Source organism: Stigmatopora argus, chromosome 10, assembly GCF_051989625.1.
Source record: "Stigmatopora argus isolate UIUO_Sarg chromosome 10, RoL_Sarg_1.0, whole genome shotgun sequence".
Classification (NCBI taxonomy): domain Eukaryota; kingdom Metazoa; phylum Chordata; class Actinopteri; order Syngnathiformes; family Syngnathidae; genus Stigmatopora; species Stigmatopora argus.
Genome location: NC_135396.1, coordinates 2,899,625 through 2,920,688, shown reverse-complemented (window position 1 = coordinate 2,920,688; position 21,064 = coordinate 2,899,625). Strand labels below are relative to the sequence as shown.

Genomic DNA, 21,064 nt, shown 5'->3' with positions numbered 1-21,064 from the left:
ATGTCATTATGTTATTTCATTTTTTCCCTTTGTGCATTTTCTTTCAATACATATACTCCCCAATTAATTCATTTTGTATTCATTTTATTTTTCTCATTTTTTACTTTGGTTTTATTAATTTTATTTCATATCTCCGTCCCCTTTTGTTTTTGTTATTTTGTCAGTTTTTCCTGATTCCTATATCCTTCCTATATTTTTATGTATTTATTTCTGCCTTCATTTTGATGACATCACACTCTACTTTCCTTTGATAGATTTCCTCCTTTTTTTAATTTTTGTTGAATTTTAATGACATAAACAGTGACAGTTTTTGCTCCCTATTTTTTCCCCATGTCTTCCCCCTCCCTGCGTTGGCCCAAGAAGACAAAGTGACCCGCGACGGCGTTCTTTGCAGATAAGGAAACGCGTGACTGTTGTCCTCACCAGTTAATCATTCAGCGGGCAAAGACGCAAGATGAGTCGCGGATGAGCGGTCGCTGGCAGCCCGCCGACGCTTCCCAGATGCCTCCGGACGCCGACCCCGGGAGGTCGGAGGTCTCCCGCCCTGGCCCTTGGCGGCGCCGGCTCGAGACCTTGGCGCTGGGTCAAGTCCTGGCGGCGCTGGTGTGCGGCACGGCCGTGTCGTCGCAGTACCTGAGCTCGGGATTGGGCGTGGACGCGCCCTTGCTGCAGAGTGTCCTCCACTACGGGCTTCTCGCCGTCAGCTACACGCCCGCCATGTTCTGCAGGACAGGTGACCCGCAAACGGCATTCTGTGTCGGACTTGAAAATTGTGTGTGTGTCCCTTTAAATGACGGACAAACGGCATCGGGTCGTTGATTCGTCGACTGGCGAGCGGTCTGCTGAGGTCTGTCCGTTTGTCCCTTTTTTTGTGAATGAATGGAGAGGTCCGGACGGCGTGTACCAGATGGGTCGCCGACGCTGGCTGCAGTACTTCCTGCTGGGCCTGGTGGACGTGGAGGCAAACTACGCCGTGGTCAAGGCCTACCAGTACACCACCCTGACCAGCGTGCAGGTAGGTGTGGCCAGCCGGTTCTCTCGGACTCCGGTTGCCATTTTTTTTCTCCAGCTTTTGGATTGCTTCGTCATCCCCGTGGCCATGCTTCTGTCGCGGTGGCTGCTCAAGACGCGCTACCGTCCCGCCCACTATGCCGCCGTGGGCGTGGGCCTGCTGGGAGTGGGCGCCATGGTGGGGGCCGACCTCCTGGCCGGACGAGATCAGGGATCCGGTACGCTCCCCGTCGACCGATCGAACCCGACGCGGAGCCACGCCCTCTATCTAAACCCCGCCCCCCCCCCCCGCCCCCCCCCCCCCCCCCCCCCCCCCGCAGCCTCCGACGCGTTGCTGGGCGACGGCCTGGTCCTGGTCAGCGCCACCCTGTACGCCGTCTCCAACGTGTGGCAGGAGTACACGGTGAAGAACCGAAGCCGGCTGGAGTTTTTGGGCATGCTGGGACTTTATGGGGCCGTCATCAGCAGCGTGCAAATGTGAGAGCGACCGGCGTACATTTTTCTTACGTTGTTTCTTACGGGAATCGTGGCTTTCTTTCTTTCAGGTTGGTTCTGGAGCTGCGCCAAGTGTCTGCCATTCGCTGGAGCTGGCCAGTAGGTGAGGATCGCGTTCTGTTACCGTAGATAGAATAGACGAAAGGCTAGATTTCTTAAAGTAAGGCTTTTTTGTTAAAAAAAAACACATAGATAGAAAAGATGACCACGTATAGTAAGGCTATTTTCTTTTTAAAAAATGACATAGTATAGTAAGGCTTTTAAAAAAACCACATAGTATAGTAAGGCTTTTTTATTAAAAAAACAACATAGTATAGTAAGGCTTTAAAAAAAAAAAAAAAAACATGAGTATAGTAAGGCTTTTTTCTTAAAAAAACGACATAGTTTAGTAAGGCTTTTTTTCCGTAAAAAACGACATAGTATAGTAAGGCTTTTTTTCCGTAAAAAACGACATAGTATAGTAAGGCTTTTTTATTAAAAAAACGACATAGTATAGTAAGGCTTTAAAAAAAAAAAAAAAAACGACATAGTATAGTAAGGCTATTTTATTAAAAAAATGACATAGTATAGTAAGGCTTTTTTATTAAAAAACGACATAGTATAGTAAGGCTTTTTAAAAAAAAAACGACATAGTATAGTAAGGCTATTTTATTAAAAAAAACGACATAGTATAGTAAGGCTTTTTCCGTAAAAAACGACATAGTATAGTAAGGCTTTTTTTTCCGTAAAAAACGACATAGTATAGTAAGGCTATTTTGTTAAAAACTCGACATAGTATAGTAAGGCTTTTTTTGTTAAAAACAACATGGTATAGTAAGGCTTTTTTGTAAAAAACGACATGGTATAGTAAAGCTTTTTTTCTTAAAAAACGACATAGTATAGTAAGGCTTTTTTATTAAAAAGACGACATAGTATAGTAAGGCTTTTTTATTAAAAACTCGACATAGTATAGTAAGGTTATTTTCTTTAAAAAACGACATCGTATAGTAAGGCTATTTTCTTTAAAAAAACGACATCGTATAGTAAGGCTTTTTTTTGTAAAAAACAACATGGTATAGTAAAGCTTTTTTTCCTTAAAAAACGACATAGTATAGTAAGGCTTTTTTTATTAAAAAAACGACATAGTATAGTAAGGCTTTTTTATTAAAAAAACGACATAGTATAGTAAGGCTTTTTTTATTAAAAAAACGACATAGTATAGTAAGGCTTTTTTATTAAAAAAACGACATAGTATAGTAAGGCTTTTTTTCTTAAAAAACGACATAGTATAGTAAGGCTTTTTTCGTAAAAAAAACGACATAGTATAGTAAGGCTATTTTCTTTAAAAAAACGACATCGTATAGTAAGGCTTTTTTGGGAAAAAACAACATGGTATAGTAAAGCTTTTTTTCCTTAAAAAACGACAGTATAGTAAGGCTTTTTTTATTAAAAAAACGACATAGTATAGTAAGGCTTTTTTATTAAAAAAACGACATAGTATAGTAAGGCTTTTAAAAAAAAAAAAAAAAACGACATAGTATAGTAAGGCTATTTTATTAAAAAAACGACATAGTATAGTAAGGCTTTTTTATTAAAAAACGACATAGTATAGTAAGGCTTTTAAAAAAAAAAACGACATAGTAGTGTAAGGCTATTTTATTAAAAAAACGACATAGTATAGTAAGGCTTTTTTATTTAAAAAACGACATAGTATAGTAAGGCTTTTTCCGTAAAAAACGACATAGTATAGTAAGGCTTTTTTTCCGTAAAAAACGACATAGTATAGTAAGGCTTTTTTATTTAAAAAAACGACATAGTATAGTAAGGCTTTTTTATTAAAAACTCGACATAGTATAGTAAGGCTATTTTCTTAAAAAAACGACATCGTATAGTAAGGCTTTTTTTCTTTAAAAACGACATAGTATAGTAAGGCTTTTTTTTGTAAAAAACAACATGGTATAGTAAAGCTTTTTTTCCTTAAAAAACGACATAGTATAGTAAGGCTTTTTTAATTAAAAAAACGACATAGTATAGTAAGGCTTTTTTATTAAAAAAACGACATAGTATAGTAAGGCTTTTTAAAAAAAAAAACGACATAGTATAGTAAGGCTATTTTATTAAAAAAACGACATAGTATAGTAAGGCTTTTTTATTAAAAAACGACATAGTATAGTAAGGCTTTTTTTTAAAAAAACGACATAGTATAGTAAGGCTATTTTATTTAAAAAAACGACATAGTATAGTAAGGCTTTTTTATTTAAAAAACGACATAGTATAGTAAGGCTTTTTCCGTAAAAAACGACATAGTATAGTAAGGCTTTTTTTCCCGTAAAAAACGACATAGTATAGTAAGGCTTTTTTATTAAAAAAAACGACATAGTATAGTAAGGCTTTTTTATTAAAAACTCGACATAGTATAGTAAGGCTATTTTCTTAAAAAAACGACATCGTATAGTAAGGCTTTTTTTCTTTAAAAACGACATAGTATAGTAAGGCTTTTTTTTCCGTAAAAAATGACATGGTATAGTAAGGCTATTTTATTAAAAACTCGACATAGTATAGTAAGGCTTTTTGTGTTAGAAACGACATGGTATAGTAAGGCTTTTTTGTAAAAAACGACATGGTATAGTAAAGCTTTTTTTCTTAAAAAACGACATAGTATAGTAAGGCTTTTTTATTAAAAAGACGACATAGTATAGTAAGGCTTTTTTATTAAAAACTCGACATAGTATAGTAAGGTTATTTTCTTTAAAAAACGACATCGTATAGTAAGGCTATTTTCTTTAAAAAAACGACATCGTATAGTAAGGCTTTTTTTTGTAAAAAACAACATGGTATAGTAAAGCTTTTTTTCCTTAAAAAACGACATAGTATAGTAAGGCTTTTTTTATTAAAAAAACGACATAGTATAGTAAGGCTTTTTTATTAAAAAAACGACATAGTATAGTAAGGCTTTTTAAAAAAAAAAAACCGACATAGTATAGTAAGGCTATTTTATTAAAAAAACGACATAGTATAGTAAGGCTTTTTTATTAAAAAACGACATAGTATAGTAAGGCTTTTTAAAAAAAAAAACGACATAGTATAGTAAGGCTATTTTATTAAAAAAACGACATAGTATAGTAAGGCTTTTTTTCTTTAAAAACGACATAGTATAGTAAGGCTTTTTTCGTAAAAAAAACGACATAGTATAGTAAGGCTTTTTTTCTTAAAAAACGACATAGTATAGTAAGGCTTTTTTTCTTAAAAAACGACATAGTATAGTAAGGCTTTTTTTCTTAAAAAACGACATAGTATAGTAAGGCTTTTTTTCTTAAAAAAGACATAGTATAGTAAGGCTTTTTTTCTTAAAAAACGACATAGTATTGTAAGGGTTTTTTCGTAAAAAAAACGACATAGTATAGTAAGGCTTTTTTTCCTTAAAAAACGACATAGTATAGTAAGGCTTTTTTAATTAAAAAAACGACATAGTATAGTAAGGCTTTTTTTCTTAAAAAAACGACATAGTATAGTAAGGCTTTTTTTCTTAAAAAACGACATAGTATAGTAAGGCTTTTTTTCTTAAAAAACGACATAGTATAGTAAGGCTTTTTTCGTTAAAAAAAACGACATAGTATAGTAAGGCTTTTTTTCTTAAAAAACGACATAGTATAGTAAGGCTTTTTTTCTTAAAAAACGACATAGTATAGTAAGGCTTTTTTTCTTAAAAAACGACATAGTATAGTAAGGCTTTTTTCGTAAAAAAAACGACATAGTATAGTAAGGCTTTTTTTCTTAAAAACGACATATTGTAGTAAGGCTTTTTTTCTTAAAAAACGACATAGTATAGTAAGGCTTTTTTTCTTAAAAAACGACATAGTATAGTAAGGCTTTTTTTCGTAAAAAAAAAACGACATAGTTAAGTAAGGCTTTTTTTCTTAAAAAACGACATAGTATAGTAAGGCTTTTTTTCTTAAAAAACGACATAGTATAGTAAGGCTTTTTTTCTTAAAAAACGACATAGTATAGTAAGGCTTTTTTCGTAAAAAAAACGACATAGTATAGTAAGGCTTTTTTCGTAAAAAAAACGACATAGTATAGTAAGGCTTTTTTTCTTAAAAAAACGACATAGTATAGTAAGGCTTTTTTTCTTAAAAACGACATACTATAGTAAGGCTTTTTTTCTTAAAAAATGACATAGTATAGTAAGGCTTTTTTTCTTAAAAAACGACATAGTATAGTAAGGCTTTTTTTCTTAAAAAACGACATAGTATAGTAAGGCTTTTTTCGTAAAAAAAAACGACATAGTATAGTAAGGCTTTTTTTTCTTAAAAAACGACATAGTATAGTAAGGCTTTTTTTCTTAAAAAACGACATAGTATAGTAAGGCTTTTTTTCTTAAAAAACGACACAGTATAGTAAGGTTTTTTTTCTTAAAAAACGACATAGTATAGTAAGGCTTTTTTCGTAAAAAAAACGACATAGTATAGTAAGGCTTTTTTTCGTAAAAAAAACGACATAGTATAGTAAGGCTTTTTTTTCTTAAAAAAAACGACATAGTATAGTAAGGCTTTTTTTTCTTAAAAAAAACGACATAGTATAGTAAGGTTTTTTTTCTTAAAAAACGACATATTATAGTAAGGCTTTTTTTCTTAAAAAACGACATAGTATAGTAAGGCTTTTTTTCTTAAAAAACGACATAGTATAGTAAGGCTTTTTTTCTTAAAAAACGACATAATGATTCAAACCTTTTAAATCATTATTAGTAATATTTAATTAAAAAAGGAAAAACATCTTTCAACAAACTGCTTACAACTTCGAAGGAGATGCAATGTGACGTCGTCTTAGCCCCCAGTGCATTCTGACGAGCGGAATACTCTTCGGTCCATTTAGCGGCACATAACCAAAACATTCAAAGGTAATCTGATTTAAACAATTGCATACGCAAAAACAACTGTCTCTGCTGTTTTGAACAATTGTATAAGCTCAACCGAATAACATCATGAAGGTTATAAAAACACTGTCCAGCACTCAGTCCTCGGAGCAAGAACTCAGTGTATTGTTTTATGTCTTTGCGTACTTGTATCTCTCGCTGATCCCAGCTGTCCTGGAGAGCGACCTTGGCGTAAGCGTTTGTCTTCGTTGAAAGCGATCAACATAGTTACACATTTAGGATGAGCAAATATATTGATTAATATAGTAAGCATGTATATTATAAGGCTTTATATTCATTGCAAACACATTTATAATAATGATTATTCCATCAGTATAGTAAGGCTTTTTTTCTTAAAAAACGACATAGTATAGTAAGGCTTTTTTCGTAAAAAAAAACGACATAGTTAAGTAAGGTTTTTTTTCTTAAAAAACGACATAGTATAGTAAGGCTTTTTTTCTTAAAAAACGACATAGTATAGTAAGGCTTTTTTCGTAAAAAAAACGACATAGTATAGTAAGGCTTTTTTTTCTTAAAAAAACGACATAGTATAGTAAGGCTTTTTTTCTTAAAAACGACATACTATAGTAAGGCTTTTTTTTGTAAAAAACGACATAGTATAGTAAGGCTTTTTTTCGTAAAAAAAAAACGACATAGTATAGTAAGGCTTTTTTCCTAGAAAAAACGACATAGTATAGTAAGGCTTTTTTTCGTAAAAAAACGACATAGTATAGTAAGGCTTTTTTTCTTAAAAACGACATACTATAGTAAGGCTTTTTTTCTTAAAAAACGACATAGTATAGTAAGGCTTTTTTTCTTAAAAAACGACATAGTATAGTAAGGCTTTTTTTCTTAAAAAACGACATAGTATAGTAAGGCTTTTTTCGTAAAAAACGACATAGTATAGTAAGGCTTTTTTTCGTAAAAAAAAACGACATAGTATAGTAAGGCTTTTTTCGTAGAAAAAACGACACAGTATAGTAAGGCTTTTTTTCGTAAAAAAACGACATAGTATAGTAAGGCTTTTTTTCTTAAAAACGACATACTATAGTAAGGCTTTTTTTCTTAAAAAACGACATAGTATAGTAAGGCTTTTTTTCTTAAAAAACGACATAGTATAGTAAGGCTTTTTTTCTTAAAAAACGACATAGTATAGTAAGGCTTTTTTCGTAAAAAACGACATAGTATAGTAAGGCTTTTTTTCGTAAAAAACGACATAGTATAGTAAGGCTTTTTTCGTAGAAAAAACGACATAGTATAGTAAGGCTTTTTTTCTTAAAAAACGACATAGTATAGTAAGGCTTTTTTTCTTAAAAAACGACATAATATAGTAAGGCTTTTTTTCTTAAAAAACGACAGTATAGTAAGGCTTTTTTCGTAAAAAAAACGACTTAGTATAGTAAGGCTTTTTTTCTTAAAAAACGACATAGTATAGTAAGGCTTTTTTTCTTAAAAAAGACATAGTATAGTAAGGCTTTTTTTCTTAAAAAACGACATAGTATTGTAAGGCTTTTTTCGTAAAAAAAACGACATAGTATAGTAAGGCTTTTTTTCTTAAAAAACGACATAGTATAGTAAGGCTTTTTTCGTAAAAAAACGACATAGTATAGTAAGGCTTTTTTTCTTAAAAAAACGACTGTATAGTAAGGCTTTTTTTCTTAAAAAACAACATAGTATAGTAAGGCTTTTTTTCTTAAAAAAACGACTGTATAGTAAGGCTTTTTTTCTTAAAAAAACGACTGTATAGTAAGGCTTTTTTTCTTAAAAAACAACATAGTATAGTAAGGCTTTTTTTCTTAAAAAACGACATAGTATAGTAAGGCTTTTTTTCTTAAAAAACGACATAGTATAGTAAGGCTTTTTTTCTTAAAAAACGACATAGTATAGTAAGGCTTTTTTTCTTAAAAAACGACATAGTATAGTAAGGCTTTTTTTCTTAAAAAACGACATAGTATAGTAAGGCTTTTTTTCTTAAAAAACGACATCGTATAGTAAGGCTTTATTTCGTAAAAAAAACGACATAGTATAGTAAGGCTTTTTTTCTTAAAAAACGACATAGTATAGTAAGGCTTTTTTCGTAAAAAAAACGACTTAGTATAGTAAGGCTTTTTTTCTTAAAAAACGACATAGTATAGTAAGGCTTTTTTTCTTAAAAAAGACATAGTATAGTAAGGCTTTTTTTCTTAAAAAACGACATAGTATTGTAAGGCTTTTTTCGTAAAAAAAACGACACAGTATAGTAAGGCTTTTTTTCTTAAAAAACGACATAGTATAGTAAGGCTTTTTTCGTAAAAAAAACGACATAGTATAGTAAGGCTTTTTTTCGTAAAAAAACGACATAGTATAGTAAGGCTTTTTTTCTTAAAAACGACATATTATAGTAAGGCTTTTTTTCTTAAAAAACGACATAGTATAGTAAGGCTTTTTTTCTTAAAAAACGACATAGTATAGTAAGGCTTTTTTCGTAAAAAAAAAACGACATAGTTAAGTAATGTTTTTTTTCTTAAAAAACGACATAGTATAGTAAGGCTTTTTTTCTTAAAAAACGACATAGTATAGTAAGGCTTTTTTCGTAAAAAAAACGACATAGTATAGTAAGGCTTTTTTTTCTTAAAAAAACGACATAGTATAGTAAGGCTTTTTTTCTTAAAAACGACATACTATAGTAAGGCTTTTTTTTGTAAAAAACGACATAGTATAGTAAGGCTTTTTTTCGTAAAAAAAAAACGACATAGTATAGTAAGGCTTTTTTCGTAGAAAAAACGACATAGTATAGTAAGGCTTTTTTTCGTAAAAAAACGACATAGTATAGTAAGGCTTTTTTTCTTAAAAACGACATACTATAGTAAGGCTTTTTTTCTTAAAAAACGACATAGTATAGTAAGGCTTTTTTTCTTAAAAAACGACATAGTATAGTAAGGCTTTTTTTCTTAAAAAACGACATAGTATAGTAAGGCTTTTTTCGTAAAAAACGACATAGTATAGTAAGGCTTTTTTTCGTTAAAAAAAAACGACATAGTATAGTAAGGCTTTTTTCGTAGAAAAAACGACATAGTATAGTAAGGCTTTTTTTCGTAAAAAAACGACATAGTATAGTAAGGCTTTTTTTCTTAAAAACGACATACTATAGTAAGGCTTTTTTTCTTAAAACGACATAGTATAGTAAGGCTTTTTTTCTTAAAAAACGACATTGTATAGTAAGGCTTTTTTTCTTAAAAAACGACATAGTATAGTAAGGCTTTTTTCGTAAAAAACGACATAGTATAGTAAGGCTTTTTTTCTTAAAAAACGACATAGTATAGTAAGGCTTTTTTTCTTAAAAAACGACATAGTATAGTAAGGCTTTTTTTCTTAAAAAACGACATAGTATAGTAAGGCTTTTTTTCTTAAAAAACGACATAATATAGTAAGGCTTTTTTTCTTAAAAAACGACATAGTATAGTAAGGCTTTTTTCGTAAAAAAAACGACTTAGTATAGTAAGGCTTTTTTTCTTAAAAAACGACATAGTATAGTAAGGCTTTTTTTCTTAAAAAAGACATAGTATAGTAAGGCTTTTTTTCTTAAAAAACGACATAGTATTGTAAGGCTTTTTTCGTAAAAAAAACGACATAGTATAGTAAGGCTTTTTTTCTTAAAAAACGACATAGTATAGTAAGGCTTTTTTCGTAAAAAAACGACATAGTATAGTAAGGCTTTTTTTCTTAAAAAAACGACTGTATAGTAAGGCTTTTTTTCTTAAAAAACAACATAGTATAGTAAGGCTTTTTTTCTTAAAAAACGACATAGTATAGTAAGGCTTTTTTCGTAAAAAAACGACATAGTATAGTAAGGCTTTTTTTCTTAAAAAACGACATAGTATAGTAAGGCTTTTTTTCTTAAAAAACGACATAGTATAGTAAGGCTTTTTTTCTTAAAAAACGACATAGTATAGTAAGGCTTTTTTTCTTAAAAAACGACATCGTATAGTAAGGCTTTATTTCGTAAAAAAAATGACATAGTATAGTAAGGCTTTTTTTCTTAAAAAACGACATAGTATAGTAAGGCTTTTTTCGTAAAAAAAACGACTTAGTATAGTAAGGCTTTTTTTCTTAAAAAACGACATAGTATAGTAAGGCTTTTTTTCTTAAAAAAGACATAGTATAGTAAGGCTTTTTTTCTTAAAAAACGACATAGTATTGTAAGGCTTTTTTCGTAAAAAAAACGACATAGTATAGTAAGGCTTTTTTTCTTAAAAAACGACATAGTATAGTAAGGCTTTTTTTCTTAAAAAACGACATAGTATAGTAAGGCTTTTTTTCTTAAAAAACGACATAGTATAGTAAGGCTTTTTTTCTTAAAAAACGACATAGTATAGTAAGGCTTTTTTTCTTAAAAAACGACATAGTATAGTAAGGCTTTTTTTCGTAAAAAAAACGACATAGTATAGTAAGGCTTTATTTCGTAAAAAAAACGACATAGTATAGTAAGGCTTTTTTCGTAAAAAAAAACGACATAGTATAGTAAGGCTTTTTTTCGTAAAAAACGACATAGTATAGTAAGGATTTTTTTCTTAAAAACGACATAGTATAGTAAGGCTTTTTTTCTTAAAAAACGACATAGTATAGTAAGGCTTTTTTTCTTAAAAAACGACATAGTATAGTAAGGCTTTTTTTCTTAAAAAACGACATAGTATAGTAAGGCTTTTTTTCTTAAAAAAACGACAGTATAGTTAGGCTTTTTTTCTTAAAAAACGACATAGTATAGTAAGGCTTTTTTTCTTAAAAAACGACATAGTATAGTAAGGCTTTTTTCGTAAAAAAAACGACATAGTATAGTAAGGCTTTTTTTCTTAAAAAACGACATAGTATAGTAAGGCTTTTTTTCGTAAAAAAAACGACATAGTATAGTAAGGCTTTTTTCGTAAAAAAAACGACATAGTATAGTAAGGCTTTTTTTCGTAAAAAACGACATAGTATAGTAAGGCTTTTTTCGTAAAAAAAACGACATAGTATAGTAAGGCTTTTTTTCTTAAAAACGACATACTATAGTAAGGCTTTTTTTCTTAAAAAACGACCTAGTATAGTAAGGCTTTTTTTCTTAAAAAACGACATAGTATAGTAAGGCTTTTTTCGTAAAAAAACGACATAGTATAGTAAGGCTTTTTTTCTTAAAAAAACGACATAGTATAGTAAGGCTTTTTTTCTAAAAAAACGACATAGTATAGTAAGGCTTTTTTTCTTAAAAAACGACATAGTATAGTAAGGCTTTTTTCGTAAAAAAAACGACATAGTATAGTAAGGCTTTTTTTCTTAAAAACGACATACTATAGTAAGGCTTTTTTCGTAAAAAAAACGACATAGTATAGTAAGGCTTTTTTTCTTAAAAACGACATACTATAGTAAGGCTTTTTTTCTTAAAAAACGACATCGTATAGTAAGGCTTTATTTCGTAAAAAAAACGACATAGTATAGTAAGGCTTTTTTCGTAAAAAAAAACGACATAGTATAGTAAGGCTTTTTTTCTTAAAAAACGACATAGTATAGTAAGGCTTTTTTCGTAAAAAAAACGACATAGTATAGTAAGGATTTTTTTCTTAAAAACGACATAGTATAGTAAGGCTTTTTTTCTTAAAAAACGACATAGTATAGTAAGGCTTTTTTTCTTAAAAAACGACATAGTATAGTAAGGCTTTTTTCGTAAAAAAAACGACATAGTATAGTAAGGCTTTTTTTCTTAAAAAAACGACAGTATAGTTAGGCTTTTTTTCTTAAAAAACGACATAGTATAGTAAGGCTTTTTTTCTTAAAAAACGACATAGTATAGTAAGGCTTTTTTCGTAAAAAAAACGACATAGTATAGTAAGGCTTTTTTTCTTAAAAAACGACATAGTATAGTAAGGCTTTTTTTCGTAAAAAAAACGACATAGTATAGTAAGGCTTTTTTCGTAAAAAAAAACGACATAGTATAGTAAGGCTTTTTTTCGTAAAAAACGACATAGTATAGTAAGGCTTTTTTCGTAAAAAAAACGACATAGTATAGTAAGGCTTTTTTTCTTAAAAACGACATACTATAGTAAGGCTTTTTTTCTTAAAAAACGACCTAGTATAGTAAGGCTTTTTTTCTTAAAAAACGACATAGTATAGTAAGGCTTTTTTCGTAAAAAAACGACATAGTATAGTAAGGCTTTTTTTCTTAAAAAACGACATAGTATAGTAAGGCTTTTTTTCTTAAAAAACGACATAGTATAGTAAGGCTTTTTTTCTTAAAAAACGACATAGTATAGTAAGGCTTTTTTCGTAAAAAACGACATAGTATAGTAAGGCTTTTTTTCGTAAAAAACGACATAGTATAGTAAGGCTTTTTTCGTAGAAAAAACGACATAGTATAGTAAGGCTTTTTTTCTTAAAAAACGACATAGTATAGTAAGGCTTTTTTTCTTAAAAAACGACATAATATAGTAAGGCTTTTTTTCTTAAAAAACGACAGTATAGTAAGGCTTTTTTCGTAAAAAAAACGACTTAGTATAGTAAGGCTTTTTTTCTTAAAAAACGACATAGTATAGTAAGGCTTTTTTTCTTAAAAAAGACATAGTATAGTAAGGCTTTTTTTCTTAAAAAACGACATAGTATTGTAAGGCTTTTTTCGTAAAAAAAACGACATAGTATAGTAAGGCTTTTTTTCTTAAAAAACGACATAGTATAGTAAGGCTTTTTTCGTAAAAAAACGACATAGTATAGTAAGGCTTTTTTTCTTAAAAAAACGACTGTATAGTAAGGCTTTTTTTCTTAAAAAACAACATAGTATAGTAAGGCTTTTTTTCTTAAAAAAACGACTGTATAGTAAGGCTTTTTTTCTTAAAAAAACGACTGTATAGTAAGGCTTTTTTTCTTAAAAAACAACATAGTATAGTAAGGCTTTTTTTCTTAAAAAACGACATAGTATAGTAAGGCTTTTTTCGTGAAAAAACGACATAGTATAGTAAGGCTTTTTTTCTTAAAAAACGACATAGTATAGTAAGGCTTTTTTTCTTAAAAAACGACATAGTATAGTAAGGCTTTTTTTCTTAAAAAACGACATAGTATAGTAAGGCTTTTTTTCTTAAAAAACGACATCGTATAGTAAGGCTTTATTTCGTAAAAAAAACGACATAGTATAGTAAGGCTTTTTTTCTTAAAAAACGACATAGTATAGTAAGGCTTTTTTCGTAAAAAAAACGACTTAGTATAGTAAGGCTTTTTTTCTTAAAAAACGACATAGTATAGTAAGGCTTTTTTTCTTAAAAAAGACATAGTATAGTAAGGCTTTTTTTCTTAAAAAACGACATAGTATTGTAAGGCTTTTTTCGTAAAAAAAACGACACAGTATAGTAAGGCTTTTTTTCTTAAAAAACGACATAGTATAGTAAGGCTTTTTTCGTAAAAAAAACGACATAGTATAGTAAGGCTTTTTTTCGTAAAAAAACGACATAGTATAGTAAGGCTTTTTTTCTTAAAAACGACATATTATAGTAAGGCTTTTTTTCTTAAAAAACGACATAGTATAGTAAGGCTTTTTTTCTTAAAAAACGACATAGTATAGTAAGGCTTTTTTCGTAAAAAAAAAACGACATAGTTAAGTAATGTTTTTTTTCTTAAAAAACGACATAGTATAGTAAGGCTTTTTTTCTTAAAAAACGACATAGTATAGTAAGGCTTTTTTCGTAAAAAAAACGACATAGTATAGTAAGGCTTTTTTTTCTTAAAAAAACGACATAGTATAGTAAGGCTTTTTTTCTTAAAAACGACATACTATAGTAAGGCTTTTTTTTGTAAAAAACGACATAGTATAGTAAGGCTTTTTTTCGTAAAAAAAAAACGACATAGTATAGTAAGGCTTTTTTCGTAGAAAAAACGACATAGTATAGTAAGGCTTTTTTTCGTAAAAAAACGACATAGTATAGTAAGGCTTTTTTTCTTAAAAACGACATACTATAGTAAGGCTTTTTTTCTTAAAAAACGACATAGTATAGTAAGGCTTTTTTTCTTAAAAAACGACATAGTATAGTAAGGCTTTTTTTCTTAAAAAACGACATAGTATAGTAAGGCTTTTTTCGTAAAAAACGACATAGTATAGTAAGGCTTTTTTTCGTTAAAAAAAAACGACATAGTATAGTAAGGCTTTTTTCGTAGAAAAAACGACATAGTATAGTAAGGCTTTTTTTCGTAAAAAAACGACATAGTATAGTAAGGCTTTTTTTCTTAAAAACGACATACTATAGTAAGGCTTTTTTTCTTAAAAAACGACATAGTATAGTAAGGCTTTTTTTCTTAAAAAACGACATTGTATAGTAAGGCTTTTTTTCTTAAAAAACGACATAGTATAGTAAGGCTTTTTTCGTAAAAAACGACATAGTATAGTAAGGCTTTTTTTCTTAAAAAACGACATAGTATAGTAAGGCTTTTTTTCTTAAAAAACGACATAGTATAGTAAGGCTTTTTTTCTTAAAAAACGACATAGTATAGTAAGGCTTTTTTTCTTAAAAAACGACATAATATAGTAAGGCTTTTTTTCTTAAAAAACGACATAGTATAGTAAGGCTTTTTTCGTAAAAAAAACGACTTAGTATAGTAAGGCTTTTTTTCTTAAAAAACGACATAGTATAGTAAGGCTTTTTTTCTTAAAAAAGACATAGTATAGTAAGGCTTTTTTTCTTAAAAAACGACATAGTATTGTAAGGCTTTTTTCGTAAAAAAAACGACATAGTATAGTAAGGCTTTTTTTCTTAAAAAACGACATAGTATAGTAAGGCTTTTTTCGTAAAAAAACGACATAGTATAGTAAGGCTTTTTTTCTTAAAAAAACGACTGTATAGTAAGGCTTTTTTTCTTAAAAAACAACATAGTATAGTAAGGCTTTTTTTCTTAAAAAACGACATAGTATAGTAAGGCTTTTTTCGTAAAAAAACGACATAGTATAGTAAGGCTTTTTTTCTTAAAAAACGACATAGTATAGTAAGGCTTTTTTTCTTAAAAAACGACATAGTATAGTAAGGCTTTTTTTCTTAAAAAACGACATAGTATAGTAAGGCTTTTTTTCTTAAAAAACGACATCGTATAGTAAGGCTTTATTTCGTAAAAAAAATGACATAGTATAGTAAGGCTTTTTTTCTTAAAAAACGACATAGTATAGTAAGGCTTTTTTCGTAAAAAAAACGACTTAGTATAGTAAGGCTTTTTTTCTTAAAAAACGACATAGTATAGTAAGGCTTTTTTTCTTAAAAAAGACATAGTATATAAGGCTTTTTTTCTTAAAAAACGACATAGTATTGTAAGGTTTTTTTCGTAAAAAAAACGACATAGTATAGTAAGGCTTTTTTTCTTAAAAAACGACATAGTATAGTAAGGCTTTTTTTCTTAAAAAACGACATAGTATAGTAAGGCTTTTTTTCTTAAAAAACGACATAGTATAGTAAGGCTTTTTTTCTTAAAAAACGACATAGTATAGTAAGGCTTTTTTTCTTAAAAAACGACATAGTATAGTAAGGCTTTTTTTCTTAAAAAACGACATCGTATAGTAAGGCTTTATTTCGTAAAAAAAACGACATAGTATAGTAAGGCTTTTTTCGTAAAAAAAAACGACATAGTATAGTAAGGCTTTTTTTCGTAAAAAACGACATAGTATAGTAAGGATTTTTTTCTTAAAAACGACATAGTATAGTAAGGCTTTTTTTCTTAAAAAACGACATAGTATAGTAAGGCTTTTTTTCTTAAAAAACGACATAGTATAGTAAGGCTTTTTTTCTTAAAAAACGACATAGTATAGTAAGGCTTTTTTTCTTAAAAAAACGACAGTATAGTTAGGCTTTTTTTCTTAAAAAACGACATAGTATAGTAAGGCTTTTTTTCTTAAAAAACGACATAGTATAGTAAGGCTTTTTTCGTAAAAAAAACGACATAGTATAGTAAGGCTTTTTTTCTTAAAAAACGACATAGTATAGTAAGGCTTTTTTTCGTAAAAAAAACGACATAGTATAGTAAGGCTTTTTTCGTAAAAAAAACGACATAGTATAGTAAGGCTTTTTTTCGTAAAAAACGACATAGTATAGTAAGGCTTTTTTCGTAAAAAAAACGACATAGTATAGTAAGGCTTTTTTTCTTAAAAACGACATACTATAGTAAGGCTTTTTTTCTTAAAAAACGACCTAGTATAGTAAGGCTTTTTTTCTTAAAAAACGACATAGTATAGTAAGGCTTTTTTCGTAAAAAAACGACATAGTATAGTAAGGCTTTTTTTCTTAAAAAAACGACATAGTATAGTAAGGCTTTTTTTCTAAAAAAACGACATAGTATAGTAAGGCTTTTTTTCTTAAAAAACGACATAGTATAGTAAGGCTTTTTTCGTAAAAAAAACGACATAGTATAGTAAGGCTTTTTTTCTTAAAAACGACATACTATAGTAAGGCTTTTTTCGTAAAAAAAACGACATAGTATAGTAAGGCTTTTTTTCTTAAAAACGACATACTATAGTAAGGCTTTTTTTCTTAAAAAACGACATCGTATAGTAAGGCTTTATTTCGTAAAAAAAACGACATAGTATAGTAAGGCTTTTTTCGTAAAAAAAAACGACATAGTATAGTAAGGCTTTTTTTCTTAAAAAACGACATAGTATAGTAAGGCTTTTTTCGTAAAAAAAACGACATAGTATAGTAAGGATTTTTTTCTTAAAAACGACATAGTATAGTAAGGCTTTTTTTCTTAAAAAACGACATAGTATAGTAAGGCTTTTTTTCTTAAAAAACGACATAGTATAGTAAGGCTTTTTTCGTAAAAAAAACGACATAGTATAGTAAGGCTTTTTTTCTTAAAAAAACGACAGTATAGTTAGGCTTTTTTTCTTAAAAAACGACATAGTATAGTAAGGCTTTTTTTCTTAAAAAACGACATAGTATAGTAAGGCTTTTTTCGTAAAAAAAACGACATAGTATAGTAAGGCTTTTTTTCTTAAAAAACGACATAGTATAGTAAGGCTTTTTTTCGTAAAAAAAACGACATAGTATAGTAAGGCTTTTTTCGTAAAAAAAAACGACATAGTATAGTAAGGCTTTTTTTCGTAAAAAACGACATAGTATAGTAAGGCTTTTTTCGTAAAAAAAACGACATAGTATAGTAAGGCTTTTTTTCTTAAAAACGACATACTATAGTAAGGCTTTTTTTCTTAAAAAACGACCTAGTATAGTAAGGCTTTTTTTCTTAAAAAACGACATAGTATAGTAAGGCTTTTTTCGTAAAAAAACGACATAGTATAGTAAGGCTTTTTTTCTAAAAAAACGACATAGTATAGTAAGGCTTTTTTTCTTAAAAAACGACATAGTATAGTAAGGCTTTTTTCGTAAAAAAAACGACATAGTATAGTAAGGCTTTTTTTCTTAAAAACGACATACTATAGTAAGGCTTTTTTCGTAAAAAAAACGACATAGTATAGTAAGGCTTTTTTTCTTAAAAACGACATACTATAGTAAGGCTTTTTTTCTTAAAAAACGACATAGTATAGTAAGGCTTTTTTTCTTAAAAAACGACATCGTATAGTAAGGCTTTTTTCGTAAAAAAAAACGACATAGTATAGTAAGGCTTTTTTTCGTAAAAAACGACATAGTATAGTAAGGATTTTTTTCTTAAAAACGACATAGTATAGTAAGGCTTTTTTTCTTAAAAAACGACATAGTATAGTAAGGCTTTTTTTCTTAAAAAACGACATAGTATAGTAAGGCTTTTTTCGTAAAAAAAACGACATAGTATAGTAAGGCTTTTTTTCTTAAAAAAACGACATAGTATAGTAAGGCTTTTTTCGTAAAAAAAACGACATAGTATAGTAAGGCTTTTTTCGTAAAAAAAACGACATAGTATAGTAAGGCTTTTTTCGTAAAAAAAACGACATAGTATAGTAAGGCTTTTTTTCGTAAAAAACGACATAGTATAGTAAGGCTTTTTTCGTAAAAAAAACGACATAGTATAGTAAGGCTTTTTTTCTTAAAAACGACATACTATAGTAAGGCTTTTTTTCTTAAAAAACGACCTAGTATAGTAAGGCTTTTTTTCTTAAAAAACGACATAGTATAGTAAGGCTTTTTTCGTAAAAAAACGACATAGTATAGTAAGGCTTTTTTCGTAAAAAAACGACATAGTATAGTAAGGCTTTTTTTCTAAAAAAACGACATAGTATAGTAAGGCTTTTTTTCTTAAAAAACGACATAGTATAGTAAGGCTTTTTTCGTAAAAAAAACGACATAGTATAGTAAGGCTTTTTTTCTTAAAAACGACATACTATAGTAAGGCTTTTTTCGTTAAAAAAACGACATAGTATAGTAAGGCTTTTTTTCTTAAAAACGACATACTATAGTAAGGCTTTTTTTCGTAAAAAAAACGACATAGTATAGTAAGGCTTTTTTTCTTAAAAAACGACATCGTATAGTAAGGCTTTATTTCGTAAAAAAAACGACATAGTATAGTAAGGCTTTTTTCGTAAAAAAAAACGACATAGTATAGTAAGGCTTTTTTTCGTAAAAAACGACATAGTATAGTAAGGATTTTTTTCTTAAAAACGACATAGTATAGTAAGGCTTTTTTTCTTAAAAAACGACATAGTATAGTAAGGCTTTTTTTCTTAAAAAACGACATAGTATAGTAAGGCTTTTTTCGTAAAAAAAACGACATAGTATAGTAAGGCTTTTTTTCTTAAAAAAACGACAGTATAGTTAGGCTTTTTTTCTTAAAAAACGACATAGTATAGTAAGGCTTTTTTTCTTAAAAAACGACATAGTATAGTAAGGCTTTTTTCGTAAAAAACGACATAGTATAGTAAGGCTTTTTTTCTTAAAAAACGACATAGTATAGTAAGGCTTTTTTTCTTAAAAAACGACATAGTATAGTAAGGCTTTTTTTCTTAAAAAACGACATAGTATAGTAAGGCTTTTTTCGTAAAAAAAACGACATAGTATAGTAAGGCTTTTTTTCGTAAAAAACGACATAGTATAGTAAGGCTTTTTTTCGTAAAAAAAACGACATAGTATAGTAAGGCTTTTTTCGTAAAAAAAACGACATAGTATAGTAAGGCTTTTTTTCGTAAAAAACGACATAGTATAGTAAGGCTTTTTTCGTAAAAAAACGACATAGTATAGTAAGGCTTTTTTTCTTAAAAAACGACATAGTATAGTAAGGCTTTTTTCGTAAAAAAACGACATAGTATAGTAAGGCTTTTTTTCGTAAAAAAACGACATAGTATAGTAAGGCTTTTTTTCTAAAAAAACGACATAGTATAGTAAGGCTTTTTTTCTTAAAAAACGACATAGTATAGTAAGGCTTTTTTTCTTAAAAACCGACATAGTATAGTAAGGCTTTTTTTCTTAAAAAAACGACAGTATAGTAAGGCTTTTTTTCTTAAAAAACGACATAGTATAGTAAGGCTTTTTTTCTTAAAAAACGACATAGTATAGTAAGGCTTTTTTCGTAAAAAAACGACATAGTATAGTAAGGCTTTTTTTCTTAAAAAAACGACTGTATAGTAAGGCTTTTTTTCTTAAAAAACAACATAGTATAGTAAGGCTTTTTTTCTTAAAAAACGACATAGTATAGTAAGGCTTTTTTTCTTAAAAAACGACATAGTATAGTAAGGCTTTTTTCGTAAAAAACGACATGGTATAGTGAAGCTTTTTTTTTCTTAAAAAACGACATGAATGGTACGGCTTTTTGTAAAAAAAAAATACAACCTTACTATACTATGTCATTTTTCAAGAAAAAAAGCCTTATTATACTATGTCATTTTTTTAGAGAAAAAAAGCCTTACTATACTATGTCGTTTTTTTTAAAGAAAAAAAGCCTTACTATAGTATGTCGTTTTTTAAGAAAAAAAGCCTTACTATACTTTGTCATTTTTTAAGAAAAAAAGAAATTAGGCTTTTGTTAAAAAATGACTGTGTATAGTAAGCCTTTTTTCCATAAAAAAAGTGACCATGTAAGGACTTCTTTTTTTTCCTTAGATAAAATGCATTGTAAGGTAAATAAGTAAATGTTCTTCTCTGGGGGCATCAGCGGCTCTGTTGGGGGCCTTCGCCAGCTGCATGTTGGGCCTTTACAGCCTGATGCCGTTGGTGGTGAAGGAAAGCGGCGCCGCTGCCGCCAACCTGTCCATGCTCAGCGCCGACGTCTTTGCCGTCTTCTGCGGGATCTTTCTCTTCGGCTATCAGGTGAGCAAAAAAAAAAATTAGAAAATCCAAGTCTAGCTTGCTCGGTCTAAAAAAACTCAACCTTTACCAGTTCTCAGGTCTCTACGTGGTGTCGCTGCTGTTGATCTTGGCGAGCTTCGTCGCCTTCAATGCCGTCGGACAGGACGGACCGTGTGCCGACGCCCGGGAAGAGGAGCGTGTCATCCACTGCACTCCCTTGTGAAAGGTGTCGTTGCGTTCAGGACTCCAAGGTCAGTCAGCACGCAGTTTTGCCACATTGTTTTCAATGGGTTAAAATCCCAATCCATTTTAACTAAATACAAGATGTTCCAAAATGTTTGACCCCATTTCGTAGGCCAATCATTTTCGTTGGAATGACCTTAAATGTTTACAGCTTGTGCAGACAGTTTCAAGTTTTTGTGTGTAACAGTTGCCATTTCTGTTTTTAAGATCAGATATTTTGAGCTTGGACTTATTCGTGAGATGTTGA

The 21,064-nt window shown here is 29.4% G+C and overlaps 2 protein-coding genes across 5 annotated transcripts in view; both read left to right on the top strand.

Annotated features, from left to right (window-relative positions):
- LOC144084032 (calpain-5-like) overlaps positions 1–571 on the top strand; it is a 29,412-nt gene extending 28,841 nt beyond the window's left edge. The window contains exon 17 of one of the 2 annotated variants that reach the window (XM_077612281.1): positions 395–571. In XM_077612281.1, coding sequence (XP_077468407.1) covers positions 395–430 — 36 coding nt within the window. In that variant the 3' untranslated portion in view covers positions 431–571. Of the gene's footprint in view, positions 1–363 lie in introns of both variants that reach the window. The other variant, XM_077612282.1, reaches the window with a different exon arrangement.
- On the top strand, positions 466–20,910 carry LOC144084034 (solute carrier family 35 member F2-like). Of its 3 annotated transcripts, XM_077612288.1 has the most exons (7): positions 466–733; positions 888–1,015; positions 1,070–1,229; positions 1,332–1,488; positions 1,557–1,609; positions 20,441–20,595; positions 20,666–20,905. In XM_077612288.1, the coding sequence occupies exons 1-7, from the start codon at positions 466–468 to the stop codon at positions 20,795–20,797; spliced, it is 1,053 nt and encodes a 350-aa protein (XP_077468414.1). In that variant the 3' UTR covers positions 20,798–20,905. The 3 variants fall into 3 exon arrangements, with proteins under 3 accessions (XP_077468414.1, XP_077468413.1, XP_077468416.1); XM_077612287.1 differs by having other exon boundaries at positions 888–1,229; positions 20,666–20,910; XM_077612290.1 differs by having other exon boundaries at positions 888–1,229; positions 20,673–20,827.
- The last annotated feature ends 154 nt before the right edge of the window (positions 20,911–21,064 follow it).

Bases quoted from the DNA above. Each gene is read 5' to 3' on its own strand.
- LOC144084034 (XM_077612287.1), top strand. From the start codon at position 466: ATGAGCGGTCGCTGGCAGCCCGCCGACGCTTCCCAGATGCCTCCGGAC. The intron at 1,610-20,440 runs GTGAGGATCGCG...TGGGGGCATCAG, and splicing joins TCGCTGGAGCTGGCCAGTAG to CGGCTCTGTTGGGGGCCTTC. The intron at 20,596-20,665 runs GTGAGCAAAAAA...AACCTTTACCAG, and splicing joins TCTTTCTCTTCGGCTATCAG to TTCTCAGGTCTCTACGTGGT.